Source organism: Hibiscus syriacus, unplaced genomic scaffold, assembly GCF_006381635.1.
Source record: "Hibiscus syriacus cultivar Baekdansim isolate YM2019G1 unplaced genomic scaffold, ASM638163v2 tig00117021_pilon, whole genome shotgun sequence".
Taxonomy (NCBI): Eukaryota; Viridiplantae; Streptophyta; class Magnoliopsida; order Malvales; family Malvaceae; genus Hibiscus; species Hibiscus syriacus.
This window is the reverse complement of record NW_024063527.1, coordinates 351,673-376,019: the sequence shown is the minus strand read 5'-3', so window position 1 is coordinate 376,019 and position 24,347 is coordinate 351,673. Positions and strand designations below refer to the sequence as shown.

Below are 24,347 nucleotides of genomic sequence, written 5' to 3'. Positions count from 1 at the left end.
AAAATAAACTTTAATGATCAAAATAGGAGTTAGAAGATAGTTGGGTGATGCATTATGTAATTTACTCATAAAAATAGTGTCACCTGCAAATCACTCGTTAAGTTTTTAACGGCGAGTTACTAAAATGACACAAAAACTAAATGTAAAGTATGATCTTGAAAAAATTTAAATTTAAATATTAAAATAGATCGAAGCCGATAGTTTAAGTACTAAACACATAATTTACCCTTTAGTGTATCATAACCTTGTATGTTTTTCTTTTTATTAATATAACCTTGTATGTTAAATACAATCATTATACATTTTACTCAATTATAAATTTCGATATTTTGGGTTTTGGATTGGATAGATTTTGACCCAAAGGTAAAAAACCTTTAAATTTAATGCTTATGCATGGGAAGACGATAAAGATCTCCTTTGATTTGAAAGAAGGAAAATTCTAGTCCATTATGAAAGTTCGGTTCTCTATGCGTGCATTGTGCTGTTATTTACGTACACAAGTAAACCATTTTGCAGCTGGCTGGCTGCTATTGATGTGTTTGCATGAAAGATTGTGTCATATCAAAAGATATTGCAGTTCATGAATAAGCTTTAGGCTTATAGTAGTGCATTCTAAGTATGTTGACCATTCCTTTGGTGAAGCTTAAGTGGAATACCCATGGCTGGATAAGCAAAAGCGCATTTATCCTTGCGTATTCGCCTTCAGGGCAGATCCGGGGTCCGGCTCCGAATGGAATGTTACTGTAAGGAGGAAGCAATTTCGATGAATCCTCAAACCTTCCCGGATCAATCACCTCTGGATCTTTGAAAATGTTGTCATCCACGTGTGTAGCTGCTGCAAACCAAAACACCTGCATTTTGTATATATGTATGTTCAGATATGTTAGATTTCTATCTAAATAGAATTTCAACTTTGAATCATCTTCCATCCTTTGGGGATGTCGAAGCCATCGAAAGCTGTGTCTCTCTTAGCGCGTTTGAAGTTACCGAAAACCGGGGTATGCAACCTCAACAGCTCCTGGCCTACTGTCCATGTATATCATTTGTATTTCACTCCAAGTTATAAACTTCACATCTTTTCCTTCAATGGCCTTTGCTACTTCCTTTTGCTCTACATAGATGCAAATGAAATATTCATAAACACACAAGTGTCGAATCAAATGGTTAAAGCAAACCTTGATTTCCAACTACCTTGAAGGACCCTGTTGAAAGTCTCCCTATCCCTTGCAAGGTGTCTTATAACATGGCAGACGAGTGATGATGTTGTGTCATGGCTAGCAATCATCACAGAGATCAGATTATCTATGATTTCCTCCTGCATCAAAGGGTCACCATTTTCATCTCTCAGCATAAGCAAACCAGAGATAACATCATTCTGATCTAAAGAGCCTTGTCTCCCCTCTTCCATTTCTTTCTTCCTTTCCTTTATTAGTTTGGAGAGAAGCCTAGAGATTTGGCCCCGTGCCTGCAACGCCTTACAGTATGATGTCCCTGGAAATTTTAATAGAACAGTCCACAACCCTGTGATGGCCACAAGAAAATCTTGAAACAAATCATGTTTCTCCTTGTTTTCTTGTACTCTGAAGAGTAAACTGCAGCTGACATTGGAAGTGATTCTCTTTATGACTCCCACCATTTTAATGTATCCCTATCGTTTAGTCCCTGGAGCAGCTTTTGATGGACTAATGAGTCCATGGAGGAAACAAATCTTTGGATGCTTTCAGGTTTCAAAAAGCGCACTATTGCACCTCTCACAAGCTTATGCCGAGGCCCTGGAGGCTCAAAGGTGCTGTGTTTTCCAAGTATGGCTGCCACTGTTCCGACTTGGTTGCTCGAGATGCCGTTGTCTCGCCCACCGAGTACGAAACGATTACCGGCCTGGAACCACGACGTTTGAACCCATGAGTGAGGTCTTGAACACCGGTCCATACTTGTTTACATGCTTTCGAATCCAATCTGCAGTTCTATCATTTTTATGCGTCCCCAATGAGAGGAATCCCCAATGACCCTGGAGGAAGTTTCTTATCTAAAAGAGAAAAGATCCTGAACTTGAAGTATGCAACAACAATGGTAATCAAGGTAATCACTGTTGATTGGTTTCATAAGAAAGAAGTTCAATAGTAAAGAGGACATCCATAGTTTCTTGCACAAAGGTAGAAGTGGTACATGCTTGATTAAATAGAGATACTTGTTGCACATTATGATGCCTGACAGAACTATCATTGTATTTACCAGTCAAAGTCTTTAAGAGCTTGCTGGTGACATATCCACTAATATTTGTTTTCTTTAGGACAAGGATGATCTTAATTGGCAACTCCCAATGTCAACAACATGTTTTCTGATCCAACCCTTATATCAGTTTCTTGTAGTTTGAAATCAATAAACTATGCCCAACAAATGCGACTAACATAAACAATCTAAGAAGTTGATTATTATGATGTTGATATCATGGTCAAGGTTAATTTGAATAAAGTCTTGCGCAATTTTCAATTAACCAACCAATGGAATCCCATCACCAATTTTGAAGAAAACACTAACTATGCTGTCTCTTTTGTACATTAAAACTCAAACAAAAATTGTATTCAAAATCTACAAAGTATTCCATGATATTAAACAAAATATTCGAGATTTCAAAACAAGAAAAAAAAAGGGAAGATCATCGTATATGAATCGAAGAACACCAAAATCAAAGAAAAAAACAGTTTTTAAAAAGAAATGATTTTTTTTCACAAACTTAAATGAAAATAACCACTAATTATTATAAAGGAAATAATATGTATCGCCAAAATCTTCTCCCACACCTAAACTTTACATTATCCTCAATGAAGAACAAAGCATATTGCTCCAAAAAAATGAAAAGGAAAGGAAACTTGCCTGATTTGTAAGCAGTTCGGATTAAGATAGTTTAAGAGTGATGGTGGACAAGGAGGTGGAACTTCCCAATTCTGAAGGTTGTGGATCGAAATATCCCAGAAATTGAACTGGAAGAAAATAAAAAAAAGGTACAAAATTAAATAAAGCATTTAGTTTGTTTTTCAGTAGTTCCATGGTTTAACATTGTTTCGCTGGACGGAGCCCTGAAACATTTCAATCGTCCAAATAAGTTGGGTGGTCCAAACCAAAGTTAACGAGGCATGTAAAAATTTCTCCTTTATGAAAGATTTTCAATTTATGACCAATAGCTTTGAAATTACTACTCGATTCTAGACTTTTAATTTCTCACCACAAACAAATACATTAGTATGGAGATCAGATCATCAGATCAATCACTTTGCAATTACTACTCGATTCTACACTTTGAAATTATACTCCGATTCTGGATTTTCAATTTATGACCAATCACTTTGAAATTACGACCGTGTCACCTGGGAGTCTCTCTCCGATTCTCTTAGGGATTTTGGTTGTGCTTGTGCTCCCCGGCTTCATCAGATCATCGTGCACCCAGTTACTTCTTCTAGCATGCAGATCCTTTGGAATGGAACGCTAACTATAGAGTTTAAACCCTCCAGAGGTATCCGCCAAGGCTGCCCCTTTCTCGCATTTATTTGTTTTGTGGTCCCCGTTATCTCATTTGTTTTTTTGAAGATGATCTGTTTCTTTTCTGTAAAGCGACTCCACCAGAGCCATCCTTGACCAGTTCAGCTGGTTTTCAGGTCATAAGGCCCACTATAACAAAACCAAAGTGTTTTTCTTGAACAATGTGACCGACTCTTTGCCGCGAACCTTTGTTCCATCTTGCTCTTACAGAGATCCTACAATTTGGGCACGTATCTGGATATGCTTTTTTTTCATAGCAGAGTCACAAAAAGCACATTCCAATTCGTTATTGACAAGGTCCGAACAAAGCTAAGCAAGTGGGTGGCTTCGAATCTCTCCTTGGCTGGGCGCATCGCTCTTGCCAAATCAACCTTGTTGACCATTCTGAACTACTTCATGTAGACTGTTGCCATACCCAAAGATGTGTGCGATCAAATTGAGACGATAGCTCTCCGTTTTATTTGGGGTACTACTGTGTCTCCTAAGATCTCTTTGGTTAACTGGGAGTCCTGCTGCCAACCTTTATCCTATCGCGGACTTGGCCTCCAGTCCCTTCGGGGTCAGAATAAAGCTTTCTTAATCAAACTTGGCTACAGTTTATTAATGCAACTTGATAATCTGTGGGTTAGGTTGTGTCGCTCGAAGTACAAACTCAAGATCATTCTCCCTGACCAGATCAACGCCCGGAATTGCTCCTTCGTTTGGTCTTCCCTATCCAAAGTATGGTGTTTTATCCGAAACAATATGTGCTAGTCTTTGGGGAACGGGGAGAGCACCAGGTTCTGGTCCGATGCTTGGATCCCAAGGAAGCCTCCCTTGGCGGATCGCATTAGCAGTGCTTGTACTTATGACCCTGAAGAGTCGGTTGGAGACTTCACTAATGAAGATGGGGTTTGGAACACTGCTAAATTCCTCCAGTACCTTACCGAGGATCTTATTCATGAAGTCACTGTTGTCCCTCCGCCTCATAAGGATTCAGGCCCTGATTTACCGATCTGGCGTTTGAATCCCTCTGGCTATTGCACTATCAAATCAGCTTACCAAGAACTCCATTATGATGCCTGGGATCGAAAGGCTAATGTGTGGAATTTGGCCTGGGGTTTTGATGGGTCCCAATGTGTGAATACCTTCCTCTGGCTTATTCTTAAGAACCGGTTGCTTACCAATGTCGAAAGGATGAGACGCGGCTTATCTACGGATGCTAAATGCAGTTTAGTTATTATTATTATTGGGATCAAAAACGAAATTAAAACATAATACTAAATCAAAGTGATTAAACATAATTGAGTGATTAAAATAAAATAAAAGTGATAATTAAGACACTAAACATACAGTTATCCCTATAATTTAACTATCATTTGTGATTAAAAACAAAAAGCTTAAAAGGAAATTATTCGGGTCAGCTCTGTAACTCTCTGAGTTCTCCTACTGAGATCTCAAATCTACAAAGAAGGACCAGAAATGCAGGATCCGCAAAATATGAATCCGAACCCAGATCCACAAATTCCCTCGAATACACCATCAACCCCGCAAAGTATACCGTCTTTTCCTATCCCACCCGCATTTAGGGGCTCTTACCACAGGCGAACCCAATCCGAAGTCCAATTTCGGATTCCAGTCGACTTGGATCTCGTCTCCGACCCGTTCGATGGGTTAGGATCCGAAGAAGATTTGTTTTGTAGTTACATGGACATTGATAAACTAGGGGAATCATCAATTGTAGTCGACAAAGGAGAGTTAGCTGCTGGGTCTTTGAGCGGTGGATCGGCTCAGAACCCGAAACGAGAGGAAATGACTGGTGGGTCCGACCACGGGGAGAAGAATAATAATGGAGGAAGGAATGGAAGGCATAGGTATAGTAATTCGGTTGATGGGTGGTCGATAATGGAGTCAATCGAAGCTAAGAAAGCCATGGCTCCTCATCAGCTTGCTGAATTGTGGGCTGTTGACCCGAAGAGAGCTAAAAGGTTTGGGAATCAATTCTATTTCCCCCCCCCCCCACAATTTTTTTTTGGGTTTTAATGCATTTGGTTTAAGGTACTTATGATATTGAAGAAGTTGTAAATTTGTAGCTTTTTGTATAAAGTTATTTTTTTTTCTTGTTTATTTTCGTTTCTGTATACATCGAAACTATTAGACGAAGATGATGACATGTTCTTGTTGAAAGAAATTGTATTTTTGGGTTATAAACGGTTATGATAAATATATTTAGCTCTTCCCCCCCCCCCCAAAGGAATTATGATGGTTTTGTTTTAGTGTTTGTTTATCATGATGGTAAAGCTGATTTTTTTTAAAAAAATGATTTCTTTTCTTCTTTTTTGGCTGTGTGTGAATGGGGTTTGGGGCAGTTTAGGAAGTAAAGTGAAGAACGAAGTTGAAACTTCGTTTTCAATTTAGAAAGAAATATGAGGATTGGTAGAATTTCTAAAAAGTATTTATTTTATTTAATCAATTCATGTCAATTATGAGTTCTTTTTCCTAATTATAACTGCTCCTTTAAGAATTGATGTTTCTTAGCTCAATTTCTTGTTTCCCCTTCACTTTTCTCACCCCTTGATGAAAGAAATTTTGTTATATTAGGAAGTTTTATTTACGAGAACTTAAATGTATGCAATTTTATGAATCAAATTCATGTGAACTACCACTTATCTTCAATTTATACGGGCTTCTCAATGGTTTGCTTTCTTTTTCCATTTCCTTCGGAAATGTGATCTAATTTATTTTTCCTGATTTTTCTGCTTTGATTATCGTTTAATAGATGCCATGAATTCTAACGGATTAATATTATTAGTAATTAGATCAGAATTTGCTTTGCATACTATCTCCTTACATTACCATTAGCATATCACAAATTACCGACCTGTTCAATATCACTCAAACAGTCAATAAAAAGACTTATTGGTAGCTATGGGATTCGTTAAAATTATAATTGGAATTTTGGCACATTTGAGCACTTCTACTTTCATTTAAGTTTGATTTAAAGCAATGAGCTGTTCTTTCTAAACTTCAGAATTTGTGGTAGTGGGGATTGGTAAGGAATTCCACTCTGATTTCCAATATCTGGAATGCTGTAACATTTTCTGTTGTTCATTTTCTCATATATAGTAATGATAACTTGTATCTTGCCTTAAAAGCATAAGCGTTTAGTTTAGTGAGGTGGCTGACCTTTAGATGGATTCTCATCTATCCACTTAACACACCTCACCTTTAGTTGGAACAAAATTTGCTAAAATAAATTTGGCAAATCTCGTCATGTGGTGGGATTAGGTTGGCACTGAAGTTTTTGCTAACAAAGTACATACTATTTTTGTAGGATCATTGCAAATCGGAGGTCAGCTACCCGCTCTAAAGAAAGGAAAGCCCTATATATGTCTGAACTGGAGAGGAAAGTCCAAACACTTCAAACTGAAGCAACTACTCTGTCCACACACCTAACCCTATTCCAGGTTTTTGTCAAACACTTTCATGTCTCATTACATAATTTTGGGTCTTGTTTTTGCTGCTGTTTGCATTCCGTATGAGAATCTCATATCTACATATTAAACAATCAATATTCGGCAATTGTATTTTCAAATAAATTGAAAGAGTTTTACAATTGGGGCTTTAGTTCTTATCACTTCCTGATTTCACATGCTTCTTATCTGTTGAAGGCATCCAATTTTCCGGAAATGCCATTATATTTTGACACTCCCTTGTACTATATCACATTAAGGATCTAGTCCCTTCTTCTGTGATTTCAGTGAATTTGATCCTTGTACTTTTATCAAATGTGACGGTCTAATTGGTCATGATGTGAATTTCTGCTGTCAGATTGAGTGATGTGGCGTGAACAAATGCAATTTTTCGGCCAGATGGCCACATGCTTCTGTGTTATTTTTCTGTTCTACCGTTGAATACATTTTTATTAAGTTCTGTTATTTAATTATAATAAAGAATAAAAACTAAAATAACCCCATGTGTCATTCCAGGTTGCCACAATTTTCTCATGTCAACTTATATTACAATAAAAAATCTATACCGTCACTATTTGATAAAGGATAGGGGTTCGTATGAGGATTAATTCTAAATCCTTAAAAGTGGTACAGTGGAGGGGTCAGTCTTCCTTGTTGACCATCTTATGTTGCTTATTATAACACCTAAATATTAACAGTCTGAATTTGTGTGTATATTCTAGAGAGATACGACAGGCTTGAGTACTGAGAACACTGAGCTTAAGCTTCGGCTGCAAGAAATGGAACAACAGGCTCACCTATGTGATGGTACGTTCTGTCCAAGAGGCATGCTTTCAGGATTATATGCACAATCATATTCATGTGCATGTTCATTTCCTACAGAAGTTGAATGTTAGTAATGATAATAACTGGCATTGAATTAGTCAGAACTATGGATGCCCATTTTAAGTAGTGTTCTAGGCATTAATTTTAAAGCCAGGCTTTAGATAGCATTAAATCTAATATTGTCCATTTACATGTAGGCAGATAAGTAGTCATGATTGTATCAATTCCTTGGTATTTCATTTATAGTTTTTCTTAGAGTCCCTTTTTTATTACAGCTCTGAATGAAGCGTTGAAGAAAGAAGTAGAGAGGCTCAAGACTGCTACCGGAGAGATAACAACAGCGACATATACCTTTAATTTAGGAATGCAGCATATATCATACACCCAATCATCTTTCCTTTCTCCCCAGAATATACACATGCCACCATTTCATCACTTCCAATCTAACTTATTGACTCCATGTCCTTCTATGGTAGCTGCCTCCAACTCCAACTTGCATGCCTTTGCTGATATGATGCATCGAGATCCTCTTGGCCTCTGGCAAGGGCTTGATATCAGTAGCAGGGGTTCGACTTAGTGAAATCCGAAGGCCCTCTAATTTCTACCGCCGAAAGCAGTGGAAAAGTATGATTACAAATTCTGTGATCTACACCTTGCTCCCTCCCCTATTTGTTGGACTGTTCATAGACTGACCTCGTTGACATGGAAAGGTACTAGTCATTTGAATTCAATTCCTTTAATGTGATTCTTTTGTTGTGAATTTTGATTTTTTTTTTCCTTTTGGGAGAAATTATATCGGGTTACAAGTTTTATCCATGGGCGTTTATCAATGCAACGTCTTATTCTAGCATCTCCCATTGTATTGTCGATTAAATATTGTTTTAAAGTTGTATTGCTAGTGAATTTCTTCAGATTGTTGTTGTTTTAGTTGCATGTTTGTATTTCTTCAAACCATTTGGCATTGAACGTTACTCTTGGTATTCATGATGCTCGAACTGTACTTCAAGAAAAACAACAATTATTTTACTATTGAGATCGTTTGGTTCGTACACCTCATATATTATTTCAATTCAGAGAAAAAAGGAGGCGTTACCGTTGATTGTTCATGCAAACACCAAATTGATCGATTACCGATTCAATATCTTCGTCATTTTTACATCAGGTTAAGAGAGAATTCAGATTCAAAAGAAATTTCAAAAAGTTGTAATAAAGTTCGAAGTTCAATGAAGACAACATCAAAGCCACGAACAAAAAAATAGATCGTGAAGGAATGATACTTGAAAACAAAATTAAAGTTGAAATGGTGACACCTCAAAACTTTATATTTGAATCTGATCGACCAAATTAATTGAATTTAATTTTCTTGATTAATTCCTTAATTTAATTGATATCAAGTGATCACCGGTTTTCAAGCTATGCGATCAATTTTAATAAAATCTGGTTTTTTAATATTATATCAGACGATATATGGGTAAGGTAGGGTGGCAATTGGGTGGAAAAAACCGAAAATCGTGGTGATTCGAATTAATAGGGATAGGGAATAATCGAAATTTCATCCACGGGGATGAGAATGAGGAAAGTTTTATCCATAAAGCTCAAATGGAGATGGGGACGGGGATTGTTTATCTAAACCTTGAGGATAACCGAACCATACTCGTGTGAATAACTATGGGGATCTCCGAAAAATATCTATAGGGATCCTCGACATTTTACAAAATTTTAAAAATATATTTATAATCATTTATCTATATACCTTTAATATATATTTAATAATATATATAATAAGATTGTGAGATTATGTGTTGTCACTGTTACATTTCAAATGAACTAAAATTGAAGTTTAGATATTTTCTCATTTAATATACATTGATCTGTTGAGATTGAAAATTGTTAAGATTGTACATATACATTTGATGTTAGATGAATATTGATGTTTGAAACTTTCATATTATAGATAAAGACCAATTTGATACAATCTGATATATTTTACAAGTTTTATGTGTTATATTGATTTAAAAATATTTGTTTATTTTTTGGGATGTGAATTAACCGAAACCCATAGGGATACGTGAGGGATGGGTATAGGGAGAAAAAATCCCCGAAACATATAATGGGAAATCCCCAAAACAATACCCGTAAGTGTTGGAGACGAAATGGATAATGCAAAACCGCCCCCGTCTCGCCCCGTCCCGTTCCGCCCCGTTGCCACCCCTAGGGTTAGGATACATCTATACTATATAAAATTAATATGCTTTACACTAATTTATAACCATTATATTTAAATAAATAAATGACTTATATTTAATTAAAATTTATAATTCATAAATAATATTTTTAACAGTAAAATAATATATTTTTTTTCTTTTTAAGTTTAAGGTTTAAGGTTTAGTGTTCAAAGTTTAGAATTTGAGATCAAGGTAAAAGAGTTGTTTTATTGTGAGCTAAAAGATATTTATTTATGGATTATAAATTTTAATTAAATATAATCTATTTATTTATTTAAATATAACCACTAAGTTAGTGTAAAACTTATTAGTTTTACACAGTGTAAACGGATCATGCCTATATATATAATCATTTATATATTTTTTAAATGTATTTTATTAGATATTGTTTCCTGTGAGTTAAAAATCTTGTATTTCTCAAAAATTAAAACACATTTTTTATTTAAAAATTTGATCATTGCAATAAAGGTCATAAAAAAGAAGGGTAGAGGTATAAAAGCATGTACATCCATGGTCATCACTTCCCTTTCACATAACAAACTCGATCATAAATACATTGTGGTAGGACGGTGATGTTTTTTACCAAATGGAACATATAGTTTGAATAGTGGACAAAATCAGTGGTTTGGGACACCAAACTTAACAAGCTTGCCACCTTATGAGGGTCAAAGCAGCCCTACAACCATAGGTTCCAATTAAATGCACATGGGAAGGGGTTCAACCTTCTTAACCTCCCTAGTGGGTTATATTTGTGGCTGAAATAAGTGAGTAAATTGACTGTTCACTTGCCTTGAATGGTCCCCTTCCCAATGAAATGGAGATTTTGTAGGGAAATGAGATGATGTTAGGCTCTTTGCAAGTGGGGGCTATGAGACAATCCCTTGTAAAGGGTACTCTCAATGGCTCCTAACACACAACATTTGGATAATCTTTCCCATGGCTTTTATGTGGATCTCATTCTCATTTCAAGCTTTGCTTAATGTTGTCCCCATAAATATTGGGGTGGGAGCTTTTTTTTCTCACAAATCTTTAATCCGATTCATATAATAACATAAATTTATATAGAAAATTTTTATTTTTTAAAAATAATTTAGGATAATTACAAGATAGTATATGTTTTAATCTCTTTTAGTCATTGATAACACACCCTGCAGACGTAACAACTCAAACCTGAGATATCTAAGGAGAACAACACTCCCTTCAACCACCGAGTCCACTTAATAGATTCAATTTGAAATGTTTTTAATAAAAATAAAAAATTACGATTTCATTAACTAAAAGGCAAGGTAGAAAAAGTAACACAAATTCAACATGAAACTCAAAGGGTGTGAAGAAAATAAAAATAAAAATCTTTCCTTAAATACATGTTTTATTTAAAAAAAATAATTAAATATCAATACTTTTTCGGTCTATATTTGAATTTAGACAAAATATTAATTTAATGTAGGCATGGGGTTTGAGATAACCAATTTAATAGATTATTCTATAAAATGATTCTGAATATATTGATAAACTATTGTAAAAAAAGATCTAACAATACGAGACTAGGGATGGACATGGGTAGTGTCGGGTCATATTTTCGATCCACCCGACTCAACCCTAAATTATAAATTATCCACCCAACCTACGCTTTTGAGATAAAATCTGAAACCGACCTGAAATAATATATTTATTAAAAAATATTTTCTTCAATAAAAAATAAATATTTAATTGAAAAAAATAATATATAGAAGGGTATTATTGCAATTATCTCTAAATAAAAGGTAAAATTATATTTTTTCGAGGTTGGATCGGGTCGGTTATTTTTCACCCTAAAACCGAATCCTTTTTTTAAATCCGACCCGATGTGGTCGGGTCAGGTCGAAACCCGTCAGATTCTGGTCTCATACCCATCCCTGTATGAGACCGTCAACCTTACCTGATCAATAAGTGAATCGTGACGAATACAATACGATATGTAAAATTATTATAACGATAGATAAAATTGTGTAATGAAAATAAATGAACAATTGTATCATGAAAACATAAAAATAAATATTTTAAAATATGTGAAGAAAAATGAAAACAAAATATATTTATTTAAATCTAAATCAACTTAGAAAAAGTTCAAGAAAAAGAAAAGGGTAAACCTTTCATATTCCAAAAAGAAAAAGGCTATGAAAATATTTCCTTCTTACCGACTGATGTGAAATATTATAAATCAAATCATAGTCATGTGTCAAATCTCATTTTTTTTATTTAATCTTATATCAGTATAGGATTAGAATCTGAAACCATATAAATTCATATGAAAACGATGCTTGGACCGTGAACCCCGGCCTTCCATGTGCTCCCTAACATGGTAGGGACCCTTCCATCCCTAATCAAGTCTCATCTTTCCTTTTTAACAGAATTTTAATTAACTGTCTTTCTTATTTTACTATTAATAATATATCTATTTATTTGTTTCTTAATTTAGATCGAGTGTTGTATATATCTATTATCAGACGATCTTTTTATATAATTTATTCCATTCATGTATGTTAAAATTTGAATTTATGATCTTAATTAAGGGAATTAGTATTTTAAATCACTGTTGGTATGTAATTTATTTATTTACTTTTCATGTTTAAAAAACCCATATATAACTTTAGTAGTGTTGTTTTCTCTAAAATTATTAAATTTGAATAATTATACACGTAAAATGTATATAATATTTTCTATGAATTAAAAAATATTACAAATATATTAAATTATAATCCCCTAAAATTGTGGAAAAAATAATTAATACTTAAACAAAGATGTAATTTAATCATTCTCATAACTGCCAATCCTCTCAAGTTTATGAAAAAAAAATATTAAATCTCCCACGTATGCTAATGATTTTAATCATCAATCAATGATGATCAAATTGCCGACAAATGATTCTTAATTTTTACTCTCTCTCTCTCTCTCTTACTACTTCATGGATATTTATAATGAAATTTTATTTTAAACTATTTCAACTGTGTATTAGAATATCATTAGGTGTTAAGCTCAGATGCTCGTTGCTTTGAGGTTGGCAGGCTTTCCCTGTTTAGATAGCTGAAGATGAAGGTCTCAGTTGTAGTGTAATAAATGGCAAGGCCAAGGGGAATTTTTATTTTCCTACAATCAAAACCTCTGAAGCAACATTAAAATACATTCACATTTCAAGACCAGACATGTCCTTGTTACCGGTTTTCCCGTATTGAATGCGTTGATTGGTCATTGATTCACCAAAACCCGAATTTGTCTACAACGAGTGAGTTTTACAAATGGGACAGCTTCTACTCTTCAAAATAAAATTATTACAATGTTCCCTTATTTCATCCCCCTGTAGCCTACCAAAGTAGACCGGGAAAAGACGAGCTCGCAGCCCCACATCAAAGGCAATAAAGATTTCTCCAGGGAGAGCACTACGCAAATCTACTGGGGAAGCCATGGTAGAAGAAAACAAAGAGTTAATAGAATAAGGAGATGTCGTCTAATAAATCTATAGTCGAATCCTTGATATATAACAAGGAGACCATGATTGTGGACGTCAATGATAACAAGGGTCTTTTAACTCCGAAACAGTACTTTAGATGGTGCACAATGGACGTATGGAACTAGTATAACAGTAATCATTATCTTTTATTAGCCTTCTTGTTCTTATTTTTGGATAGTGAATGAGACAAGGCAAGAACAAGATCGAAACGGGAGGAGAAATGCATGTGGGAGGTGGGGCCCATGAGAGGGTTGGTAGTCTAACTGGAACATTACCATGTGCAGGCTTTGATCCCTTGTAAATGACCTCAAAATATGTTTTCGTCCCTCAACTTATCTCTTCTTTCTATTAAACTCCACCGCCCCCTACCCTTTTTTCCCATTCATTTCCTATAAACCCCCCTTTCCCCCTAACCAGCAACTCACAAACCATCAAACACAACCCTTTTAGTTAACATTCACAATGGCAATGACAGCACTTCCTGCAACTTCTCTTCTACTATTTGTCTTCAACTTTTGCCTACCAAGCGTCTTCGGTGACTACGGTGGAGGATGGCAAGGCGGCCATGCTACGTTCTATGGCGGAGGTGACGCATCCGGCACAATGGGTGAGCTTAAAAAGTAGTATTTTTTTTACAAGATATTATCTCTTTAAGAAACTCTTAATTATTTTATATTTAACGCTCAAACATCATTTACAAATGACGGTCTCAAACCCGAAATCTCTAAAGATAACAACCATCCCTTAACCGGAGAAGTTGCTTAGTACGTGTAACGTGAAAAAGTAGTGAAAAGTTAAAGCAAAGTTTGAATTCCCAAAAGTGCAGTAACTAACATCAAATGGCTTACTGCTATGCTATTTTCAGGAGGTGCCTGTGGATACGGCAACTTGTACAGCCAAGGGTACGGGACCAACACCGCAGCACTCAGCACAGCCTTGTTCAACAATGGGTTGAGCTGCGGTTCGTGCTACGAAATGAGGTGTGACAATGACCCCAAATGGTGCCTGCCCGGTTCCATAATCGTCACCGCAACCAACTTCTGCCCACCAAACCCGGCATTGTCCAACGACAACGGTGGGTGGTGCAATCCTCCCCTCCAACACTTCGACATGGCGGAGCCTGCCTTCATGCAAATCGCTCAATACCGCGCCGGAATCGTTCCGATTTCATTCAGAAGGTAAGCATCCACAACCCACACCCTTTTTCGAATAAATCCATAAACATTCGTAATAAAAATGTTGGCGTGAATTAAACAGGGTCCCCTGTGTGAAGAAAGGAAGGATCAGGTTTACAATCAACGGCCACTCTTACTTCAACTTGGTGTTGATCACAAACGTTGGAGGTGCAGGAGATGTACATTCTGTGTCGATCAAGGGCTCCAAGACAGGATGGCAATCAATGTCTAGAAACTGGGGCCAAAATTGGCAGAGTAACTCTTACCTGAATGGCCAGAGCTTGTCTTTCCAAGTGACCACCAGTGACGGAAGGACAGTCACCAGCTACGACGTGGCACCTGGGAATTGGCAGTTTGGACAAACATTTGAAGGTGGGCAGTTTTAGAGGAGTTTGCAATAGCCATTGCTGGAGATAGGGGAAGGTATTTGAGAGGCTCTGTGTCTCCAAGTGGTGGCTGTCTATTGCTGAGGTGGTTAATTGGGCACCCGCTAGGCCTTTTTTTCTTAAGAAATTGTGATCTACATAGTTTTTAAGTAAAACACTAAATACATGTACTCTATTGTTTTGGCTTTTGTCTATTTCATAGCCATCAACTAAATATCATATTGGAATATTGCAACGTTGAATGGATTTGATTATAGGTCCCAATTATCGCCTCTCTCTTTTTTATTTGAGTAGTATTTATTTTTTTAATTTGGATAAACATACGTATATTAAAGAATGATACTCGAGTTCGAATCATTTGTGAGAAATATACTATCCTTTACCACAGTAAAACTCTTAAGGTGCGTTTGGTTCACGGAATGTAAGATTACCAGTGTGAATGTAAGATTATCAGTGAATAAGATTACTGAGAATGATATATTTTGTGTTTGGTTGGTTTAGCAGTAATACCGTGTTTGGTTAAAGGAATAATAGATGATTGTATATTTGACCAAATTGTCCTTATTATAGTTTTGTTTTTTTATCATGTTGGAAAATATTTATATATTTTCTTTAAAAAATTAAATTCATAAAATTTATATATATATTTTTTACAAAATTGAAAATATAAAAAAGCTTAATGAAAGGGTAAAATTTTATTTTAACCCCTGAACTTTATATAAATTTTAATTATAGACTTTTTTTTGTAAATCTAAAATAGTTTAAGGATAATTTTTTAATTTAACATTCGTATAATTTTTTATTATTCAATGACAGAAGAATGATATTTTTGAGGAAAAAAAATTAAGGGCATTTTAGTCCAAAACGCCGGTAATACAACAATACCTAAGGAAAGGGAGGTAATGACATTCCTGATAATATACCCCAAAAAATCTACTATTAGTAATAAAACATTACCGAGAATGAGATTCCCGACCAACCAAACATGGGAATGTGGATTCCATTCCCATGGGAATCTCACATTCCTTGATCCAAACACCCTCTTAAAGGGACCCAAATTCAACTCACTCATGTTTAATTCTAGGGCAAACTACCTAAAATATTATAATTTTTATTACATTTTCAATTTCTAATTTTTTTAACTTTAAAGTAAGTTATATATATTTTTTAGTAAGTTTCAATGTAGGGTTAGTTAGATTTGGGGAGTAAACATGCAGCCTAGCCTAAGCTAAGCAAATAGAAAATAAGCAAAGATTCAAGCGTGCAAGTCACAGAAAATTAAGTTGCCATGTTTTTTTTTACTTAACCACTAACATGGCCAACGTCTATATGTCATGTCCTTTTGCTTTGGTTGCTAATGGCCATTCGGTTTCACAATTTATCACTTTTTTTTTCATGCCATATACAAACACAACCTTTTATGACTCTGTAATTACTAATTATAGTCCTTCTAGGTTACGTAATAGTGCCCTACTTTTATCACTTTGTACAGCTTCTCCCTCGTACAAATAATGGATTCTTTTACTTCGTATATCACTTATTTAAGTGATTTTGCTTTTAATTAGATCAAAGTTTGATTTTTCTAAATATGATTTTCAATTTTTATAGATTTTTCATTCGAAATTTTAATTCAAAATGGTAATTTTTTTCTTGATTAATATTTGATATCTAGATGATGTAAACTTATTAAGAGATTTTTAAATTTGGTTTGACAAATTAAAATGAGAGTTCTAGGATTTAATGATTTTTCTTAGATGTTCTCAACTGAGATTTCTAGAAATTTGATGATGTATGATTTGGTGTTGATTGAAATAAGGATTTGTTGCGTATAAATATAGATGAGTGATTCGTGCAAATATATAATCGAAACAAGTAATAAAGTAATGAGTAAATATAATCTTCACATAGATTGAGTTAGTGATTAAGAGATAAATTATTGTTTATAATTCTTCAATGATTATAAATAAAAATGGATATAGAGTTAAGATAAAAAGTTTATAGAAATAAAAAGAAGGCTTAATAGGGGTGAGCGTTCGATCGAGTCGAGTAAAAAAATTTCGAGTTGACGAGTCTTATTTCATAACTCGGAGTTGACTTGAAATTTTTTCGAGTTGAGTTTATAAAATTCGCATCGAGTCAAATTTTCGAGTTTCTATTTAAATTTAATTATAAATATTTACAATATTATGACATTATTTTATTTCAATTTAAATGATATTTTATAATCATATACAATACATATATATTTTTTTCGTATTTTCTTCATATGTGATTTACATATACCATAAAAAATCGAGGGACTCGATTCAAACTTCGACTCAAACTTGAAAATTAATCTATTAATAACTAAAATTTTTGAGTTATTTTAGTTATTCAAGTTGCATTTTACAACTCGATTTGAACTTGAAATTTTTTTCGAGTCGAGTTTATGAAATTACAACTCGAAGTCAAATTGAGTCGAGTTTTGCTCACCCTTAAGGCTTAATACCAAAATAAGTGCCCAAACTATATCTATTTTCCAAAAGGTTGCCTAAACTAATTTTCGTCTCATCCATGCGTCTAACGTTACAAATGTTACCCATTTAGGTGCCTCGGCCAGTAAGAATGTTAATTTTCCCATTAAATGACATGTGTCACAACCTGATAATTTAAATTTTTTATTTAAAATTAAAAAATTAAAATTATATATATTTTTTAAATTTAGATATACAATTTTTCTTATTTTAAAAGACAAGTGTCGTTCTATTTTTTAGTCTTAAATATGTATAGTTGTATATGTAGGATGTGCATATATTGTAAATGATTAATAAAGATTTTGAATAGATACTATACTTATAATTACTCCAAACTATTAAAACAATTAAAACATATTCTTTAATAAAATAAGATTAATTTACTTAATTTTTTTAAACTTTCCACGTGCATGAGAAAGTAACTTTATAACCAATTATTTAGGGAATCACTTTCATTGTTTGTGAGAAAATAACTCTCAAGGTAGTATTGCATTCCAAAGAAAATAAACTAATTTTCATATGGCAAACCTTGGAATTACATTCTAATTAGTTGAATTCTTTAAGAAGTGGGAACTTTCTATCCTACTAAATACAATGCTGTTGGAACATCAATCGGACTGATTGAATCAAGAATCGATTTGTTGAATGGTTTCTTCATAACAAACAATCTTTATCCAGTATTATCTTAGCGAACAACATCGGTAACCAATCTATTTGATTTGCTAATTCATATCAATACCGCATAGGTACATTACGAGGACGACTCTTCGAACACAATTGCTTATGAAATAGAATTATTTATGTAATTTCTGACAAATCTCGAGTTTAAATCTCCTTGGAGTCCTATATATAGTTCTCTTGTTATGTAAAAGTTAAAAGAAAAAACGAAGTGCTCCAGTTGGAATTCGAAGCCGCGCGTAAAGGGCAGCAAAACGAACTCTTTAATTAATTATTGAAGATATGAGCATACAATAATCAGATACAAGTTGTGTAGGATGGTTCTGAAAATGCTCCAATACATTGTATAATTAAAATGTAATTAGAGATGTTAATAGGGATTATCGTTAATTAAACTGGATTTAATTAGTTGAGTGAGACACGTGTTTGTTGTGATTTGAAATATCTTAATGAGCACCTAACACTGCACGTTGCTGGTAAAATGACTCAACTACCTCAACCGACCATGACCATGTACGCTCAGCTCTCCTATTGTTTTTCTATAACACATATAGACTCGTGACTTTACTTCAAGCTTTGAACAAATTTATGAATAATATCACGGCTTTAATTTCTTTATATAACTATTGAAATTTAATTAATTAATCAATTAAGAATAGATATGTTGCATAGTGCATATTAAATGATCCGAGTGAATGTTTTTTAATATATGATTTTTAAAAAATTACAATTTGGTGAAATGTTTTTATGATTTTAAAATTAAATTTTGAATTCTTCATATATTTTCTAATTTTTTAATTTTTTTAAATTGTAGCCTACAAATTTTAAAATTATTAAAAATGAAATTTTAGATATGTTGTACCTTATTTGAATCTATGTCGAAAATCACATTTCAATTGTTGTTCCTCCAAAGTTCTAGTGTTCCTTGAAGTGGTCAGAACTATGTACCCTGTAAAAAGTTACAACACCTTGATGTGGCCATCGACAGACCTGTATTATCTGCAATTCATTGTCTGATAGTCAAATCTATTTAACTGTCAACCAACAAATAACCATAATCAATCTAGGACTGACATCAAAATTAAGGACCAATATATATAAGTCACCATGTAAGACTAAAAAAGATGTCTTTACCCTCTTTCCGGCTTTCTCTCTCGACGACTACTGAAACGCCTTCTGCTCTCTATTTATCTTCCATCGAGTAATTGGCTATGATTCTCTATCTAAATCTAAGGGATGAACCGCCATAAGCCACCATACCCTAATTTTTCCCATCAATAAATTATAATTAAGAGACAACTAAGACTTTTTTTTATTAATTTAGCATGTCATGTTACCCTTTAACGATAATTAACGATGTGGTGCTTATTATTAACAAAAATTAGTAGTTCAATTTCACATGTTTTACCATCAAGACAACTAAATTAATTTTTCAACTTTTATAAATTATGAAGATTAGATCCTTAAAAGTTATCAACATTTGGTAAGGGATGAAATCCATATTTAAACTTTTTCTTTTCATGTCTGATATTTGGTAAGGAATGAATGTTTGTTAAGTTGTAGGTATGGGCATCATCAATGCATAAGCCGATGGGCCATTGGCCGAGACTTAGTGTATGGACTGATGCTGACAAGTTATTATATGCTGACAAGTTATTATCCTCTAGAGAGATTGATGGATCTACTTAAATTCCATTTGGTTCTGGAAATTAAAGACTAATGTTGGGTTTGTTCCAATATGGTTCTAACACAATTGGACCTTGGCAGCACGGATAGACTCGGAGAGATTGCTGGGTGGTCATCTTCTATAAATTTTAATTTTTTATATAATTTGTATTTTTTATTGATAATTTGTGCTTATACTCCTATATTTTATAAGTTTATTCTTTAACATAAAATCATACGTTAATCCATGTTTAGCTGACATTTGGAATGTGAAATCTTCTATGGTAGAAGGGTGAGATGAGCATGCCAAGCTTTACCGGATATTGTTTCCTTTGGTAGAAATAATTAGAGTCAAACAATTGTAGTCTCACACTATTCAAAAGAAAAAAATAATTGACTAAAGTGGGTGTAATGTTGGTTTAATTATATGACTGATCATTTATGTTTGAGTTTTGTCCACTTGCATCATTGATTTAAAAAAAACCATAATATATGGTCACTTTTATTTTTATTTAACTAAGATGTGGCCACTTTCATTTTTATTTAACTAAGACGTGTTCATTTTCATTTTTATTTAAGGGTTAAATATACAAAAGATGCCCAACGTATGCCTTTTGTTCCAGTTTGGTGCCTAATGTTTATTTCGTTCCAGGTTGAGGCCTAACGTTCCATTCCGTTACTCATTTAGGTGTTCGGACCGTCAGTGACGTTAATTTTCCTATTAAGTGACATGTGTCACAACTTTGTAATTTTTAAAAATTTAAAAAAATTAAAATTATATATATATATATATATATATATAAAGAAAACACAAATTTTGAAATAAACCCAAAACTTTGAAAACCTTCATTTCAACCTCTAAACCCACGTCGACCGCGGCCTTTTGCCGTCGACAAAGCTCCACTCGACCTCCCCTTCCCTCAACGACCAAAACCCCCATAAAATCGTGATCGATTGACGGTTAATCGATGACAAATCAACGTTTATACCCTACTAACCCTATGATGAAAATCACGATCCCAAACGATTTTGACGGTCGATCAACTGTCGATCGGTCACAATTTCATGGGTGTTTTTGTCGCTGAGGGGAGGGGAGGTCGGGTGGAGCTTCATCGACGGCAAAAGGTGATGGCCAACGTGGGTTTAGGGGTTGAAATGAAAGTTTTCAAAGTTTTAGGTTTCTTTCAAAATTTGTGTTTTCTTTTTTAATATATATATATATATATATATATATATAATTTTAAATTTTTAAATTTTAAATAAAATTTTTAAAATTACCAGGTTGTGAAACATGTCACTTAACAGTCCGTTACGGTCTGACCCAATTTGAGTTACGAAATGAAACGTTAGGCATCAAACTAGAACGAAACAAACGTTAGGTACTAAACTAGAACGAAAGACATACGTTGGGAACCTTTTGTATATGTAAGCCTTTATTTAATTAAGATGTCACCACTGGTTAACTGTCGTTAACAGTTGGCAGATTTGGTGATGTGATAGTTAAATATTTTGATATAATCACACATTTGATCATTGTTATTTACATATTCTTCGTTTTTTATATATAATAAAGTTAGTCTTCCAACCGAATGATGACACATGACACCAATGACATGTGGCATCATTCGATTGGAGGATTAAATTGATTTTTATTTATTAAAAGTATAACTAAATTGAGGTAAATAACGTAGACAAAATATGTGATTATACCAAAATATTTAACTGTCACGACACCTAATCTGTCAACTGCAATTAACCCTTGCAATTATATCTTAATTAAATAAAAATAAAAGTGATCATATATTATATATTTTTTCAAAATCAATAAAGAAAAGTGAATAAAACATAAATCAGTTAACCCGTAACGTTGAAATGCTATAACCAACTTAATTGGAATACATAGTTTGACCATCTATCACGTCCGAGGTTCGAACAGATCAAATGTCGTACCCACGCACTTGATTTGTGTGCTCGATGGCTGTTATCATGATTATTGTGGCCCTACTTCTTATGAACGCAATAATACTTATTTATCTCATTATAATCATGATGCTACCAGGTAAGTGGCCTGCGAAGTATTCAGCTGGCTATATCTTACCTTCCTTCAAAACTAACCTGCTCATATTAATCCGAAACTGAGCAGTTTGCGAGATGGCAAAGAAGGAGCTGATGCTTGTGATTGCACTACTGCTTGTAGTGTCCATTATGTTTAGCAGCAGCAAATTTAGGTGGAGTTGTGAGCCTGCATCTGCATGCCATATGGAATCAACAACAACAAGAAGAACAAGGCTTTTCGATTATTCAGGATATGTTCAAGTCCCTGATGATTATGATTACAATGGTTTCTACAAGAGACAAGGTGATGTTCCAAGCCCAGGGATTGGTCACTGACCTCAGTATTATCTGTTAAGACTGCCATGTCATCTCAAGTTTTCTTCTCCTTCTTTCTTACATATTTCATTTCTAATCTGTCTCTATGTACATATATAAATATATTCCTCTGTAAATAAATGGAATATATAGTCGTGTGTTTATTTTCAAGACAGTAAACTATAGACAAAATAAAATTGAAGCCTTCGTTGTCGATACGTTTGTGTAATTTGAGATTACTGTGGTGGAATGTGTAGATTATAATGACAGTGGCTATATTTTTTTTACCATGGAAAGTGATGTGATTTTGAAGACAAAATTAGCACAATGATTTTGACACTGATTAATTAACTACTACAAGCCAAAGGTAGCGAAGGCTGGTTTTCACTCCTTCAATTGGGGTTAAATTTTTATTTTCAATTTTAATTGAGTCATTTTTTGTTAAACTTGAATTTTGGGGACTTAATTAAAAAATAGAACTTTAGGGACTTAATTAAAAAAAATAGAACTTTAGGGACTTAATTAAAAAAATAGAACTTTAGGGACTTAATTGGATCTGATCAGAAGTTGTATAGACTAAATCGAATAAAATACGAAATTCAATGATTCAATGGAGAATTTTAGAATTTTTTAAGACTAAATTAAACTTAGGATCTAAATTCACCATATTCTGCCAAACACTCTCCCTCCTCTACTAGTTCCATTCTTTGAGTCGCTTTCTCTGTCTTCACTGTCTTCTCTTTATTTTTTTTATCGCCTATAGAGGACGCTGTTAATGACAAATGATTTGATTAGTAATATTTAAATAATTAAGTAGTTTAATTGATTAAATTAAAATCCTTCTATAATAAAGTGATTATGCATGTAGTTTATCTATAATTTAAATATGATCTAATTTTTTTTGAAATAAGGTATTTTGTATTGAAATGTTACAAAGTACACTACCTCAAGGACCTCATTAAAAACCCTCCTTAAACCTATATGGAGGAAAAAGAGTAATCCTTAAGGTAGATAAAATCAAAGAACATCTTTAATAAAGTTGATCATACAAAACAACCACCATCCCTAACTCCAGACATGGAGAAACAAAGATATAGACCATTCAATTTAACCAGACACTAAGCATCGATCTAAACCAAGGACATCAATCTTCGAGCAAAAGACACCTTAGGCTCGAAACAGAATCATGGACAGCAGGAAGCTGCATTTGCCACAACCACTAAACACGTGCTCCAACCTTGAACTTAGAACCCATATATAAAACACCTTTGCCCTTCACCTCTACTGAATATAAATTGCAACGCTTTGAGAACTAAAAGGATAAAAATGGCCTAGCAAAACTCTAGCAACCAGAAAATTCATATGCAAAAACTATTAAACTCCTCGCAGACAACTGGTACGAACAACAACATTACAATTTCCCAGAACCTTCAAAAGCTCAATCAATGACAACTCAAAATAGTGAACCGTAAATGCTAGACTTTGATTGCATCAGAAGAACTAGACAAGAACAAAAAATCTTGGAATTATAGGAATCGAACATCCTTAAAGAGCAGCTGAAACCCAACTTCCGACATAATAAGGAGAAACTTTACAGAATAATCAAATACACTATCATCAATTTCCAATCAATAAAGAATCTGGAGTACGTACGAAATCTTGAATACTGGGAATTAGCGATGGCCAAAGTGAATTAGCCCACAAACCTATCAGAACCATAGCGGAATGAAAAATCTGATCGACCGAAAACGACTTGCCTTGAAATCTGTTCTTATTTCACCACAACCATATATTCCAGATAATACCGAAAAAACCGATGATCCATAAAGCCCGAAATTTCTTTTTGAAGTTCTGAGAATACCATACCTGCAGCAAATCTTTAACATTCGAAGGAAACATCATACTACTGTTCCACACAAAGCACCAGCATTGCCAAATCTGCCATACGAACTCGCAATTCAGCAGTAAATGATTAATAGATTCTGGAAACTTAGTGCAGAAAGGACAACACAAATGATCCGAAACGTGAACTCC

The 24,347-nt window shown here is 34.0% G+C and overlaps 2 protein-coding genes and 1 pseudogene across 2 annotated transcripts; 2 read left to right on the top strand and 1 right to left on the bottom strand.

The window, feature by feature from the left end:
* Positions 1–481: 481 nt before the first annotated feature.
* Positions 482–2,086, bottom strand: LOC120195866 (beta-amyrin 6-beta-monooxygenase-like). The gene is made up of 2 exons (XM_039197800.1): positions 1,192–2,086; positions 482–1,111 (listed from the first exon to the last, which is right to left on the bottom strand). Exons 1-2 carry the CDS (start codon positions 1,634–1,636, stop codon positions 984–986), a joined length of 573 nt encoding a protein of 190 aa, XP_039053731.1. The 5' UTR covers positions 1,637–2,086; the 3' UTR covers positions 482–983.
* A 2,859-nt stretch (positions 2,087–4,945) lies between these two features.
* On the top strand, positions 4,946–8,640 carry LOC120195772 (annotated as a pseudogene).
* A 5,319-nt stretch (positions 8,641–13,959) lies between these two features.
* On the top strand, positions 13,960–15,204 carry LOC120195767 (expansin-A10-like). The gene is made up of 3 exons (XM_039197690.1): positions 13,960–14,133; positions 14,392–14,704; positions 14,784–15,204. Exons 1-3 carry the CDS (start codon positions 13,989–13,991, stop codon positions 15,085–15,087), a joined length of 762 nt encoding a protein of 253 aa, XP_039053621.1. The 5' UTR covers positions 13,960–13,988; the 3' UTR covers positions 15,088–15,204.
* Positions 15,205–24,347: the final 9,143 nt, after the last annotated feature.

Excerpts from the sequence above, each read along its gene's own strand:
- LOC120195866 (XM_039197800.1), bottom strand. The coding sequence starts at position 1,636 with ATGGTGGGAGTCATAAAGAGAATCACTTCCAATGTCAGCTGCAGTTTA. Across the intron at positions 1,112-1,191 it reads TTTCAACAGGGTCCTTCAAG|AGCAAAAGGAAGTAGCAAAG; the intron begins GTAGTTGGAAAT and ends GCATCTATGTAG.
- LOC120195767 (XM_039197690.1), top strand. The coding sequence starts at position 13,989 with ATGGCAATGACAGCACTTCCTGCAACTTCTCTTCTACTATTTGTCTTC. Across the intron at positions 14,134-14,391 it reads TGACGCATCCGGCACAATGG|GAGGTGCCTGTGGATACGGC; the intron begins GTGAGCTTAAAA and ends TGCTATTTTCAG. Across the intron at positions 14,705-14,783 it reads GTTCCGATTTCATTCAGAAG|GGTCCCCTGTGTGAAGAAAG; the intron begins GTAAGCATCCAC and ends TGAATTAAACAG.